Here is a 15370-nt window from a genome sequence, read left to right on the forward strand (position 1 = left end):
TGAAAGAAGAATTTGTGCATCACAAAATCTGAATGTGATATAAGATGTTGTGATGAGTTGAAAGAAGAAATAGGACAACGTCTTTCACTTTCACTTTGCCCTACAAACATCTAAACATGGGATTAAAAAAAAAAAAAAAAGCTAACAAAAATACCTTTTTTTGTTGTTGCATGTAACAAAACCCACAGGGGTTGTTCACAGATGCCTTTTTTTAAATACAAAGTTGTGCGTGTTTGCAACTTTTATCCCTGAATGTGTTCATCTGCCCGTGCACTGGCCTCAGCGTAGTCCACTGTGATCATCCATTTCTGGTAAGTTCAAAGTGCGAAGTGCAAACTGTAACAAAAGGAGCCCTTGCATAACCAGGTCTTCTGTTGACAAATCGATAAGCACATGGAAAGTTAGCGGAACAATATGCAGAACTTTAAAGGGGTGATAGGACAAAAGTCGTATGTTGTTGAATAAACCATAAAATTAGATTTAACACGGCTGACCCACATCAGACTTTATTCATTTGTTCACATGAGTGCAAACAGGCTGCAGCAGATAAAGGGTCATATATTGGCTGGAAATAAGGTAAGCACAACTCTTGTTAAAAAAAATATATGTGTTTGATTTTAAAAACTACACATAGTGCAGCATTCGATCTTGTATGATAGGATATGTTATTATAGCTATATTTGTTGTGTTGTATTGTACTGATGAATGCATTGCATAGCAACATGGTAGCAAATGGCTATGGAGACATTTTATGAGAGGCAAGAGATCAAGTCAACGTCCAGCCTCTAAAATAACAAATCATTTAATTTACAATTAACTCGGCATAACTGTAATATAAGGTAACTACATTATACTGTACTTATTAAGACAATTACATCTCCAGTTATTTAATTTCTCTGATTGTTTATGTAACAAAACACCACTTTAAAGCTCAACTCCTGCTTTACAATAATCAGTTTTAGAAAGATGGCAGACAAAACAAGAGATTATTGTCTGTATGTGTTTGTTTTGAAGTGAGATTTTTTTCCCTGCACTTTCATTAACTAATGTTTCATTTGCAGATGATTGAGATAGAAACCACAATGTTAAAAATCATGTAGGCTATCCATCAAAACAGAAAACATAATGAACTTGGTGATTGTCCAATATAAATTCAAGAAGGGATGTTGAAGGGTCTAGTTGGAATAATCTGTGAAGTGATGTGAACTACAGTAGCTAAATGTTTATTTAAGAAAGCATCCTGCATGATTGTCATTTCATTCAACTTGTGATTTAATGTGATAACTTGATCCATTTGTCACTTCATTGTTCTGTAGAGCGCTGCAATGGCAGGTTCACCTAGTCCTCTGACCACCCATGTGCTGAACACCGGGATGGGCGTCCCTGGGTCAAACATGGTCCTCAGCCTCTATCAACAAGACCCCTCCACAAATGTCTGGAGATTGATGACCACTGGGTACAACCATTAGACAATCTCAAACATTACTCTTGCAAAATTCATATCTTCATTCGCAGCTTTTCAATCCTACAATGTCTCAACAGGACCACTAATGACGATGGACGTTGCCCAGGACTCATTACTAAAGAATTGTTTATACCCGGCATGTACAAAATGCATTTCGACACTGCTCAGTACTGGGCGAGTATGGGACAGACCTCCTTTTACCCATATGTGGAGGTGAGATTCACATCCTCCTCAGGTGCCACTGTCAGGTTTACTGCTCCTTTACTGCTATATTTTTGTAACCGGTGAATTTGTCTTGACAATCTTGACAGTGAGTCCATCAACATGTAATTGTTGATCTCTTCATGTTTGTTTTGTTGCAGATTGTCTTCACGATAAATGACCCAGGCCAAAAGTACCACATTCCTCTTCTCCTGAGTCGTTTCTCTTACAGCACGTACAGAGGGAGCTAGACTTCAAAACGTGATGGACTCCCACAGCTTACTCCATCTATTAGCTCTCACAGGCAGATGCAACTCCACCACAAGCATTTATGTCAACATATATTCTATATAACTTTTGTCAATTAAATACAATATGTTATTGAGGAAGAGTGAGTCTTGTGCTCGTGCAGTTATTATCAAACAGTGTTACTGTCTGATGTGTTTTTCTTTTGTATAAGAATTTTTCAAAATCTGCAGACGTTCGGTGCATGGGGCAGAAAGGAGGGACCAGACACGGGGTGAAGATTTTAAGGTTGGAGAGAAAATGAAGGAGAGTGTTGTATTGTTTTGTTTTTTGTTTTGTTTTGGGCATATTTCTATGGCAAAGTGGGTATTATCATAAACAATAGCCTATATTAGAAGAAGAGACAGTGCACCCTGCTTGTAGGTACAGGGTGCTTAAAAAATAGAAAGACTAGGTAAACTCACAGATCTACACAAGATATAGGTGGTCTTGTAGGAGTAAAATATCAACATATTCAGTCCTCACAGCTTTTGTTCTATGTCAAAAGTCAAAAAGTCAAAAACTTTATTTGCCATTTGTGCATGCAGCATACACACATAGGAACTTTTGTGCGGTTGTTCCAGGTTAAGTGGGAAAACACAAGGACATACAAGACACAACGAAAAACACTTTAAAAAAGGCTCGAGCCTGGAATTAAGCCTGACTGTAAGTCTGACTGTAGCCAGGTAGAAACTATTGAAGAAGCGTGATCTGTGTGTGATGATGCTGTCTGTCTGGTCGTTTGTGTCTGAAGTTGTAGGCTATGTGCAATGTTTATATGTTTGAGCAGGGAGTGAGCTGGGTGTTGTGTCTTTGATGATCCTCTCTGCTCGCTTTTGACAGCGCAGTGTGTGTAGCCTAGATGGAGTTCATGTTTGGAAGTTCAGTCCTTATAATCTTTTCTGCAGTCTTTATGACTTTTGGCAGAGCCTTCCTCTCTGCCGTTTATGAGGATGTTCTCTACCAGTCCCTTGTAAGCCTGGGTGAGAGGGCGACAGCACAGGCCTGCCTTCCTGAGCAACCGGATGAATACTCCTTTTCTTCCCCCAACTTTCCTGTCCTTATCCAATAAAAGGCTAAAACTGCCCACAAATACATGTACACAGATGGACATCTACTCGAACCCAGTACTTGAGTAAGAGTACAAATACTAGGCTACTGGTCAAAATTTACTCCGTTACAAGTAAAAGTAGCTCAGTCAACATGTTACTTGAGTAAGAGTAAAAAAGTAGGCTACTTGCTTCTAAAGGTACTTAAGTATCCAAAAGTACATGCTTTTAAATTTACTTTAAGTAAAAGTAAGAGTAAATTTCTTATTTTTCACATCAATGAATTACTATAATTTTTTCTAAATGAATTTAAAGACCTTTTAACTCGTTTCTGAGAATTAACTCTTTGAAACTTTAGGGGTTAGGGTTTCCTTCTTTGACAAACAGCTTGTGTTCAATAGTATTTTAGAAAAAAAAAATAAAGAAAAAAAGAGCAGACCTGAAAGTAACGAGTCCTTTTCAGCCTTTCTAGAAATTAACTCGAGTAAAAGTAAAAATATTTGTCTTGTAAATGTATTCAAGTAAGAATAATAAGTACCGAAGAAATCTAATACTCAAGTAAAGTACAAATCCTCTGGATATGTACTTAAGTACAGTACTCAAGTAAATTTACTCCGTTACTGTCCACCACTGTACATGTAACATGTGTAGTCTTTTTTGTGTAAACAGTAGCAGTTACCATATCGCACCAGTAGGGGGCAGCAACGCACTGAACCGTACTCGGTCTGCCTGAAAGAAGAAGAGGAAGAAAAAGAAGAAGAAGGGAGAAGGGCCTCGCCTCTGATGGGAGTAGAAAGTGGATTTTTAGTGCGCTATTGACTCCTTTTCAGTCTTTGTGGGCCTATATTTCTGTTGTAAACAATGGCTGACGACGAATTAGAGGCGATCAGGCGGCAGAGGATGGCGGAGCTGCAGGCAAAACACGGGGTAAGAGACGGAAACGTGGTCGCGCCCACCTTATAAGGAGATGCTGAGTCCAGTCAGTCAGTGTGCTGCTGCTAACTAGTGAAGCTAAACCTGTCTCTCTCCACTGCTACTCATCTGGATTTAGCTGTCACACAGAGGAAACTTAAACTACACAACTCACATATAAAGTCGTGCTTGGTGTAAATAAACTGTTATCAAATAGCTCAGCAGTGAACGGGGTAGCTAACAATACAAAAGCAGCATTATTGTAATATGCTAGCTGTGATTGTACTGAGACAAGGTTCTCATGGTTACCGATATCAGAGCTAATCTGAACAATGAATTATATAAAAACTGATCCTGTTTCTGTGTTATTATGTACATAATAGAGCAGCTAGCTTTAGGGTTGAGTATTTCCTACTCGTTTTCCGTGAAATGAGAAGGAATTGGCAGTTTTCACGAGGGTAGAGTGTGGTTTAACATATAGGCTAGCCTACATAATAAATAAATAAACGCATCTAGTGCAGTAATTGCAATGAAAGCATACATTTAGGCTACACTATGATAAAAACCATGAATATAATAGGAAAATCTGGTTTTTCGATGCAGATATCAATTAGTCCATCTCATCACAGTCAATATGTGGCTACATTACTGGACTACAGTCTCATCGCCATGCATAGCACAGCTTGATTGATGCAGTGGTCAATATTGCAGATATTAGCAACTTATCCAAGGTATATTTGTAGCAGTATACATAACTAACAACAACACATTGCAGTACAGAAGTGTAATTGTGTGTTAACTGATGATTTACCAATTTTCTTTAGGTAAATGAATCTATGTACACAATAAGATGGGGTAACTCATTTTGATTTGATTTGCTATCTTAATTATTCTTTCAGGATGCTTCAAATAATCAGCAAGGAGAGGAGGCCAAACAAAGGTAAGATGTGTAATTGTGATTAATGTTTACTTCTCTGTCTTCACTTTTGAACAGTTCTCTACAGCTCTGTGTAGTTTTTATATTGACAAATAAATACCCATTCTATTGAACAAGATCTGTATTCTGAGTTATATACAAACTATAGTGAAATGATTGTTGTTATAGAGTTATCATTGTGTATTTGAAAAGCACTGAGAACTACGGTATACAATATTAAAGTGTGTAGCTGTGGGACCAAGCTGTTTCTGTTGTGGTTTGCTAGGTTAATAATTGCAATTTTACGTTTTCTTTTTTAAAAGCTGATGTGGGAACATTGTTATTACTTTTAATTCACAGAGAGTCAGACATGAGGAACTCCATACTGGCTCAAGTTCTAGATCAGTCGGCCCGTGCCAGATGTAAGTGTACTCTCAAATTCATCTTGTAGCGCATTAGAGCTTCCCTTTGAAAATTAATCATGTGCTCTTATTGCCTTTTCTCAGTGAGCAATCTGGCTTTGGTGAAGCCAGAGAAGGCCAATGCAGTGGAAAACTATCTCATTCAAATGGCCCGTTTTGGAAAGTTAGGAGGAAAGGTAAAAAAAAAAACAACAACATTTTTTAAGAATTATATGTGTGGCTTTATGGTTGCGTATGTTCTTCCACATGGGAACACTGCAGTGAACAGATTTTCTCTTTTAACAGATCGGAGAGTCGGGCTTGATCGAGATCCTAGAAAAAGTCAGTCAACAAACAGACAAGAAGACAACTGTCAAAGTAAGTTCCACTGTAACGCCACATATGTTTCACGATGATTAATTTTCAGTCTCTTCACAATTTGACATTTTTTTCTATCCTCTACCAGTTCAACAGACGGAGGGTGATGGACTCAGACGATGAGGATGATGACTAACTTCAAACTGGAGCCCTGGAATGAGCCAAGACGTCAGGAGAGGATATGCTTTACTGGGACTCTATTAGCATCTTTGACCAGCAGACTCCTCTTAGCTGAATCCTGGGATGCCACACTAGCTTCTGTGTGTCTCTGGAAACTACATGCCAAGAGGGACAAGAAAGGATGTGAAGCTGACATTGTGTCATACGAGGGATTGGGGGTGGAATACACACAGTGTCAAATTAGTTGTTCTTTTCATTCAAATTGCTGCAAGTTTGCACTGTTGGTATTGCACCCCTGATAACTCATGGCACATGTTACACCTCGCATACTTCTAAGTAGTTGCTCTTTTCTCTTTATTTTCCCCACTGTTGACCTCTGATCTTCAAACATAAGAGGCTAGATAACATGCATTATGCAAAATGCATAATACAACATACTGCTGTTGATGCATTTTATCTAGGCTGCTGAATGAATACAATACATAATTCCCAGGGCCAATATTCCATTATTGGCCTTGGATGTTGCACTTAACACATTTTCTTTTTGGTGACATGTATCATAAAGGTTTACATAAAAAAAAATAATAAAAAAAAGCCTTAAACGCACATGTTTGTTTGTTTTCTAAAATGATCGGCACAAAAATCAGAAAGTAGATCAGAAAAGTTTAGGTGCTGTTTCTGCGTGATTGACTATTTTTGCTGCATCAGCTATTTCAGTTTTTGCTTTTCATTTCAGAACAAGAGTTGAGAGTAATTGCCAAATGTATCCAACTACTTTTAAAATGAAAATAAAAAACGAGGTAGAAATTTGACTTTATTTTCTGTGTAAAACAATATGTTGCCTACAGTAAGATCCCCACAATTGCTGTAGTGCCTGGGATTGCTTATTTGCAGTTGGCTTCGCTTTGAGCTTTACATTCATGTTAAAAATCACTAAAATTAAGTGCATTTACATTTTTTACACTGTTTTGTCATACCATGTTGAAGAGGCGAACCACATAAATTCAGTAAGAAAAGCAGTACCTAGGTAACTAAACAGTTTATCTATCACCAGTTGTAAAAGTAAGAATCTCTGTATGTTAAAGTATGTAAAATCTACTGCAATGTGCATCTTAAAAGAGAGAAAACCTCACTATGCAATGGGCAAACTATAGGATTATGAGTAATAAAGCATTAAGTATTCAATTGTAATAGGTGAAGGTGTTTACATAGTAATATGTGGTATGTGATGTGATGTACCTGAGTGCTTCCAGCATTGTGTATTACTAAATTTAAGTGTTTAGTTTGAACATGAACTCTGTATTAAGCTCTCGTCTGGCAATTACAGTCAGTTTCATGTTTTATTTTTAATTTATTTTCCTTCTCTTGGCTGCTAACCCACATCAGAGTACAAATAAATTTAGCACAGAATTCACATGGCTTTACAATGAGCCCAACACTGTGTCAAAGATGCTCTATTTGTGTGTAGTGGGATGGTCTCTGCACTTGCCCCATTTTCGCACGACCGTGGTCAGATGACGTCTCATTGGCTACTTCGACTGTTTCGTCAAAACTGCTCGGCTCTGATTGGCGGCGGCGTTAGCCACGTGTTACACACCAGCCAATGAGGAGAGACCTCACAAAGCGCTTCAGTAAATGTTGAGTTAGCGACAGCGTGAAGCTGCTAAACACGAGAGAAGCTTCAGCAGTTTATTTGTGATTAGTCAGGTGAAGTTTTATCGATACAAACGTCGGTTTACATTCACAGCTATGCCTGAGAACAGCGTGGACAAGCCAAATGTAGTTACATGCACCGCGCCAGTGAACATAGCTGTCATCAAATACTGTAAGTATGTTTAGCCCTGTGTAGTTGTAGGTGTAGGACACAGCACTACACCTTTATAAACCCTGTGTAAATGAACATGCACGTGTTTCGTGTCGTGTATAGTCTCTTAAAAACTGCATTAGGTGTCAAATATATTCATGTTGCTTAATATCTCAGTTATGGACTGTGTATGAAACTTTGCTTACTTTTTCAGGGGGCAAGAGAAATGAAGAGTTAATCCTACCGATTAACTCATCCTTGAGTGTCACATTGCATCAAGACCAGGTATTCTGACGAAATGGACTATGTTTATGACTGTGTGTGTGTGTTGATATATCTTTGAACACTGTAGCAGAACTGGCATTGCAGCATCTGTCATCAATGTGACAAGGTTGCTGAAACAGGTGTGTCATTTAGAAAATGTAGCTGAAACATTGCAAGAGGTGGAATGGCACATATCAATACTTAATTCTGATTAAAGAAAATATTATACTTCTCTTTCATTTACACCTGGACGATGGGTGTTATACAGTAAATGCTGTCAGGCGATGTGCTGATATCTAGAGATTAAGGTTTTTGCTACTTTAGTAATATGTTAGTGATAAAATGGCTAACAAGTTGTTTTTGTTCTTATTCCTTATGTTCAGCTGAAAACTACCACGTCAGTTGCAGCAAGCAGATCATTTCAGGAGGATCGGATATGGCTCAACGGCAAAGAGGAGGACATAACCCAGCCGAGGCTACAGTCCTGTCTCAGAGAGAGTGAGTCCTGTGTTTTAGTTTTCCTTTTAAAGAGCACAGGAAGGATGCAAAATGACAGTTTGAAGAGTGTGTGGTCCAATGTAATTTTTCTGTGTTCTGAATTCAGTTCGACGATTAGCACGGAAGAGGCGTAATGATGGAGACCCTGGTCTGGAATCAGCCGGTTTGTCTCACAAAGTCCACATCTGTTCGGTTAACAACTTCCCCACTGCTGCTGGACTTGCATCCTCAGCTGCTGGATTCGCTTGCCTAGGTGAGAGTGTGAGCTTTGTTTCACTGCTTGGATGAACATTTTACTGGAGTAGTAATTTTACTAAAAAAGCTATTTTTCAGCATAGAATAATGTCAAGAAGCACACATAGTAGAAAGTGTATTATGTTGCCAATTCTTCAATATGGATATAGCATAGAATTTCAAATCTATTATATTATTATAGATTTAACTATAAAACTACAAGTACAATGCTGTCTCCATTTTATACCAGGCTGTCCTGTTCTTACTCCCTCCATTGTCCCTTTGTTACAGTTTACACTCTGGCTCGGGTGTTTGGTGTCGAGGGGGAGTTGTCGGGGATTGCTCGACAAGGCTCAGGCAGCGCATGCAGGAGTATGTATGGGGGGTTTGTGCAATGGATCATGGGAAAAAAAGATGATGGCAAGGACAGTCTAGCCCAGCAGGTGGAGCCAGAGACTCACTGGCCTGAGCTCAGGATCCTCGTACTAGTGGTGAGTCTGAATTTGTGTGCAACACAATGAAATGACAATGAAAGCATAATGATTGTGGGCCACTGATGCACTGGTACATTTATGCTTTATTGTTAAAGTCACATACTTTTTAGCTGTAATAATGATAATTTCTTGTGTAACAGAGTGAGTGTCTTGGCTTGAACTCTAAGTGAGAAAAGCAGAGTTACATTAGATGTAATTTGATGTGCTTTCTCACAGGCGAGTGCAGAGAGGAAGCCGATAGGCAGCACGTCTGGAATGCAAACCAGTGTAGAAACAAGCTGTCTCCTAAAGGTAATTTGTCTCACCCAACAACAGCATGCAGTACTGAATGTACAAACATCAATGCCAATACTGTAGAGGGTGGTTTACACTTCATTTACACTGATCCTCACTAGAAGGGACTGTGTGTGTGTATGTGTGTTTCTCTGTGTGTTTCTCTGTGTGTGTAGCACCGGGCTGAGTCTGTTGTCCCGAGCCGGATGGAGCAGATGATTGAAGCGGTGCAGAAAAAGAACTTCACTGCATTTGCTGAACTAACCATGAAGGACAGTAACCAGTTTCATGCCACCTGCCTTGACACATACCCTCCCATCTTCTACCTCAGTAGTGTGTCCCAACGGGTCATCAGCCTGGTGCATCGCTACAACAGGCACTACGGAGAGACGAGGGTGAGCAGCTCTATTGTGCCTGCTCTATCCCTGAGAAAACACAGAAAATAACTGTGCTGTTCCTTTGACATTTAAACAGCTGTTTATTAACCTTTAAAAAAAGAAACAGTATAATGATTATTGTAGTATAATGAATTAAGTTTAAGTTCAATGTAAAGGGATGTTCTGTGTAATCTGAACCATGACTTCTCTGAAGGGTGGTAAACCTTTCAAAATGCCTTATGAAATACCTTGCAAAATGGTTGCTGGTCATGTCAGTTATATTGTACATGATGTGAAGTTAATGGAGCTAAAACATACAAACTGAAAATACTAGTATGTGTGGTGGTGTCTCTGACTTATAATAAGGTTTGTCATACATGTATACCTGCAGCCTCCTGACTTACCACTATTACTTAGGTCTGCGACTAAATAACGTGTCAGTTCACACAGCTGAATTTCTGAGATGGTGTAATGAAGATGTGAAACTTGTGGGGTGGTTTTCAAACTTCAAAAACAAAACTCTCTCTCTTCATCTGAGAATCACCATCTGTTTCCTCCCAGGCAGCCTACACGTTTGATGCAGGGCCCAATGCTGTGATCTTCACTCTGCAGCAGCACGTTCCTGAGTTCGTCCAGTTGGTTCAACATGTCTTTCCCTCAGATACCAACGGAGGACAGTGAGTTTTACAGCTACTGGATGGGTAATGTAGTAAAGCTAATTAAAGCTTTACCGCATTGTCCACTGCAAAGAAACTTTATACATGATACGACTCTATTGTATATATTAAGAGTGTGTCTTCCCTCTCTGCAGGTTCATTAAAGGTCTTCCAGTTAACCGTGCTTCTCTCTCTGAGGACCTGAAGCAGAGTATTGGTCTCGAGCCCATGCTCAACGGATTAAGTTACATTATTAGCACCAAGGTAAACACAGACACAAATTTAGCTTTTTGTCTGCGCTTCCTCCAAATATGCCTTTACATAACACTGTGTTGCACTATTTCAGCTGAATATTGTAGCACGTATTGTGATACGCAGTAGTTCCTGTGTTTTACTGACCCAACATTAGAGAGTCAATCAACTCTATTTTACTATTCTTTATCAATATTAATCTTTTATTAAATAGAGAGCAGTCTGTCTGTTGTAGTATGAGCTACTGACAATCCTTTCGTGTTTTATTTTCAAGGCTGGACCAGGCCCTTGTGTTGTGGAGGATCCTACTCAGCATCTGCTTGGATCCGATGGTCTCCCTAAGAAAACTGCATGATGCCCTGCAGCCCTAACGAAACAAAAAAGTGTCACTAAGCAATAACGAAGCGAATTCAGCAGGATACAAATTCGCTTTTCAAATATGTATAGAGGTTTCTATAAATCACAGAACACTAGGCATATTTTTGGGGGGCATTATGCGTAATTCCCCCTTTCATATCTCAAACTGGACTAGTGCATCTGTCTCTCTTCACATCACACTCTTCTCTTTTTTGCATAGCTCTCCAGAGGTTTTCAGCATCTGGAGGCAGTTTCTGCTGTTGAGTTGATGAGTGTGTTTTGCTTACAGACTTGAGTCTGTGCTGGTAGATATGGGTTGGCAATAATGCACTTTCACCTCTTCCATATGTCTAAGGAGGTTATTTCACATCAAATTGTCGCTTTAATTGGTTTTCATTTAATTTTGTGAAAATTGTACTGTACCAACAAGTGATAATTTTTTCTGTAAAACTGAATAAAGTATATTTTAGTCAATATAAACGAGGTTGTTACTTGTTTTTTGAACAGACATTTAAATAGTTTTAACTTTGTAGATTATATTTCAGATTTAGAAATACTTCATTTATCTCCTGTGGGAAATTAGACTGTAACAGTGCTCCATTTGACATATACATATATAAGTAAGTAATAATAATATAATTTTCTCCATTTCAGTTTAATGTATGTTTCTTTTCTCAGTGGCAGAGCAAATGACAAATTATATAGCAGTCATATCCAATTTACAATTTTAGTTTCCCAGCCAACTACAATCACTAATCAGGTGTTGCATTTCCTGGTTTGATACATTACTAATGAGTTACCTACAAAAGGATACAGACTGGAAGCAGTAAAACTGACATGTCATTCACTGGTTGTTTGGCTCGTAATTCAAGTGTTTGTGGTTGGTTTGAGTTCATGTCACGTCACTTTTCAGAACATGACTCTGTGAGGTGGGCGCGGCCACCATAAGCCCCGCCCCCTGCAGCAGCGCACGTCTACATACCTCAAATCTCATAAATTCAGTTCCTTCCTCCTAGAAACGGTCAGAGGTGTGTGTATCTCCGTGGGGAGTGTCAGTTGTCCGCGGTGGAGTTGAACAGGTGAACGCGATGGGTAAAATAGAGTGGGCCATGTGGGCCAACGAGCAGGCTCTGGCTTCTGGACTCAGTGAGTATGAAAACTTGGTCTAAAGTTGTAGAAATAGCTCATTGGTCTAAAGTTGTAGAAATAGCTCATTGGTCTAAAGTTGTAGAAATTGCTCATTATTGAGTTTCATAAAAAAAAAAAATCACTTATCTAAAATTAGTTCATTTTAAATTATGTTTTGACCTGCCATTTTTGATATACTACCTGTAAATGTAACATATTGTTCTGTAGCTCAAAAATAATTGCACTCTGTCAATTCAGCCCACTTTTACTAAGAAATAAAACTTTATTTCAGAGTCAAGGAAATAACATGTTTGAAATGGTCTTGTTTCCTGGTGAAGAGTCATAAAAGGTGTATTGTCTCGAATTTTTCATTTTTATCTTCCTGTTTCCTTCTTTCAGTTCTCCTCACTGGAGGCATTGTGGGGGTGGCTGGACAGTTCAGGGGCTGGCAGTTTGCTGCTTATGCTGTGTATCCTTTATGCTTTGCATATACCAAAATAGTTAAGATGACCGATTTACAATCTCTCTTTGTCAAGATATTCAGTTTACATTTTGTGACTGACTTCTGTATCCTAACTGAGGTCTGTGCAGGGAAAACTGCAGCTTTATAAGTTGTAGCTTTTATTAAGCTTTGATTTGACGATTAGACTTTTAGCAAAATAGGCAACCATGCTGTGTGAGAATTCATAAATCACAATCTTTTTGTTTATAGTGGAAGATGCTAAAAAAAAAAAAAAAGGTAGAGATGGTGGCAATGGTATCTGCTGAAATACTTGTGGGCGTAAACCGGCAGTGTTTACACATACAGTATGAACGCAATAGGCTGAGAACAAGGATGTGTTGCCTTGTTGTTTTAATCTAGCATTTTATTTGTGTGTATTGTGTAATAAGGCTTGAACCTACATAATGTCTCAAACCAGTCTTTCTCCTTTTAGATATTTTTACAATGAGGGAAATACGACATGGCTGCAGTAGTTTTTTCCCTTGAATTCTTACCATGTTCTACATTCTCCTTTATATCAGAAACAATCAGTCCATTCATCCATTTGTCCTACACCTGCTGACCTACTTCAGGCCCACTGATGTTCATTTAATTTTATGTCGACATCCCATCGATTATTACTTGATATAGTGAACCATGTAAGATGAAACATCCTTGACAGATAACCAGTGCTGCTGGGGTGTTTGTGTGTCTGCTTGAGTATCCCAGAAGCAAAAGGGCCAAGGGAACAAGTGTGGCGAGAACGTGAGTGGTGTTTTATCATTAAACGTTTTTGCAACATATAATTGACTTATGAGTGACGTATGATCGTGTTGCTCACTATTGTGTTGTGTTTTCCCTCAGGGGCCAGTACTGCTTCACTGTGGTTGTCAAAGCGTTTGGGCCATTGACAAGGAACTACTATGTCAGAGCATTTTTGCACGCTGCGTGAGTTCACTGCCTCAGACACTTTCCTTTGCTAAACAGCATTCCTCTCATTGGCCGTCAGTCTCTCCAAGAACAGACTAATGACTTGTCGTTACTTCTTTTGTCCTCAAATGTTTCTTTCTTTTGTTTTTTTTAGAATCTGTGTACCTGGAGGCTTTATGCTCGCTACTGTCCTTGGGTGTGTATGCCTCGGTATCGCCAGCCTCATCTACCTTGCGGTGAGTTGGTAGAATAATCACGTTGTTCTTCAGAGTATAGCAGGTTAAATGTTGTCATAGGTGAAGTGGTTAGCTGTGACAGGAAGCGGCCAGTAACGAGGAAATGCTAACAAGGAAGAGATTGTTTCATGATATTCACCTCTGTTGAGACATGGCCCTGCTGTTATGAAAGCTGACGGTCAGGGGTGTGACTTCATCAGTGTAGAAACCAAAGTTGTAAAGATTTCTAGGCAACAAACTTATCTTATCATAATCATACACACAGCTGTGAGTGTACGGGAAAAGAGCCACGGTTACTCAACCTCCAGTTATTGTTGTTGGTAGCCTATATTAAACAGTCGAACAGGCTGAGATTTAACTTCCTTGTCACCTTTTGACTTTTATAGGCAGCTATCCGTGGCGAACACTGGGAGCCCATTCTTCCACGTAAGGAGGTCCGAAAGCCATTAGATAGCATGAAGAAACCTCCTCAGAACCCACCGCCAAGACCTCCTCCAGAGATGCGCAGGAAACGGGCGGAAGACCTGGAGGGAGCGGCATATGACAACCCCATGAAGGTGACTGATGAGTAACCAGTCCAATGCCCCATCCTCTGTATCTCTGTAACCAGTCACAGGAGGACATCAGTGACTCTGGATGAATAGTTTTCTGCAGTCTAGTGAAGATGGTTGGACTAAACACATTTAGTCTGTGCCTTTGTACCTCAATCTGCAGAGAAGTATCTTGAATACAGACAAAAAAATGAGTCTCAGCACAATCGGGGAATTCAGAGAAGGATGGGTTCAAATGAATACTGTGTTTTACTTTTGAACAAAATCATGCCACAGGAGACAAACATTACAGTAATGCTATAGCTGCTAAGTGGCAAACATGTATAAATATTGACAAGTCAAAGGACGTTATGTTGTATTTTAACTTCTGCAATAATATTTGTTTTCTGCCCGAACCATTAAATATTTCAAACTTTGTTGCATCCGCTGTATTATGCGGCCATGCATAGCTCTCACTATATATTGTATACTGTAAACAGTATATCCCAATCTGTTCTTAAAGGGATAGTTCAACATTTTGGCAAATTGGCCCATTGCCATAATCGCGATATAGTCATAGCAGTAGGTTCGTTAACTTTATTTGTCGGTGTAAGCTATTTTTAGAACGGCGGAGCAGAGCCGTGAGCTGCTCAGGGCTATGCTATGGACGCTAAGGGAATTTCTTGGTTTCCCTCATCAAACTCATCAAATACAAAATCCCAAAACTCCAAAACGCTCTCATGGACAAGTTGTGACCTGCACATTCACCACGCTATGAGATAATAATGGAACGTTACGAAACTGAGCCTTTTTCGAGGTAAATACAGGGTAAATACAGAGTCTGCTTGCTGAAAAACTGTCCCTGAACGCAACGCGCATCAGCGGTTTTGCATGAATTTACCTCTAAAACAGCTCCGTCTCGTAACGTTCCGTTATTGTCTCATAGCGTGGTGAATGTGCAGCTCACAACTTGTCCACAACAGCGTTTTTGAGTTGTTGGGTTGTGTATTTGATGAGTTTGATGAGGGAAACCAAGAAATTCCCTTAGCGTCCATAGCATAGCCCTGAGCAGCCTGCCGCTTCGCTCCGCCGTTCTAAAAATAGCTTACACCGACAATTAAAGGTAACG

The 15370-nt window shown here is 39.4% G+C and overlaps 4 protein-coding genes across 4 annotated transcripts; all 4 read left to right on the forward strand.

Moving 5' to 3' along the window:
* Positions 1-359: 359 nt before the first annotated feature.
* LOC146989690 (5-hydroxyisourate hydrolase-like) lies at positions 360-2058 on the forward strand. Its single transcript, XM_085773099.1, has 4 exons — positions 360-576; positions 1317-1456; positions 1543-1678; positions 1828-2058. The coding sequence occupies exons 1-4, from the start codon at positions 523-525 to the stop codon at positions 1915-1917; spliced, it is 420 nt and encodes a 139-aa protein (XP_085629225.1). The 5' UTR covers positions 360-522; the 3' UTR covers positions 1918-2058.
* A 1698-nt stretch (positions 2059-3756) lies between these two features.
* Positions 3757-6544, forward strand: pdcd5 (programmed cell death 5). Its single transcript, XM_085762556.1, has 6 exons — positions 3757-3927; positions 4812-4852; positions 5189-5250; positions 5335-5426; positions 5536-5607; positions 5696-6544. Exons 1-6 carry the CDS (start codon positions 3862-3864, stop codon positions 5741-5743), a joined length of 381 nt encoding a protein of 126 aa, XP_085618682.1. The 5' UTR covers positions 3757-3861; the 3' UTR covers positions 5744-6544.
* Positions 6545-7327: 783 nt separating this feature from the next.
* mvda (mevalonate (diphospho) decarboxylase a) lies at positions 7328-11416 on the forward strand. The gene is made up of 10 exons (XM_085762559.1): positions 7328-7552; positions 7746-7816; positions 8179-8293; positions 8400-8546; positions 8819-9018; positions 9238-9312; positions 9471-9689; positions 10233-10348; positions 10483-10591; positions 10854-11416. Exons 1-10 carry the CDS (start codon positions 7477-7479, stop codon positions 10932-10934), a joined length of 1209 nt encoding a protein of 402 aa, XP_085618685.1. The 5' UTR covers positions 7328-7476; the 3' UTR covers positions 10935-11416.
* Positions 11417-11924: 508 nt separating this feature from the next.
* cyba (cytochrome b-245, alpha polypeptide) lies at positions 11925-14565 on the forward strand. The gene is made up of 6 exons (XM_085762560.1): positions 11925-12082; positions 12464-12533; positions 13236-13310; positions 13410-13493; positions 13630-13711; positions 14098-14565. Exons 1-6 carry the CDS (start codon positions 12025-12027, stop codon positions 14281-14283), a joined length of 555 nt encoding a protein of 184 aa, XP_085618686.1. The 5' UTR covers positions 11925-12024; the 3' UTR covers positions 14284-14565.
* The last annotated feature ends 805 nt before the right edge of the window (positions 14566-15370 follow it).

Source organism: Trachurus japonicus, chromosome 3 (assembly GCF_045865225.1).
Source record: "Trachurus japonicus isolate A0001 chromosome 3, Traja_1.0".
NCBI classification, from domain to species: Eukaryota; Metazoa; Chordata; class Actinopteri; order Carangiformes; family Carangidae; genus Trachurus; species Trachurus japonicus.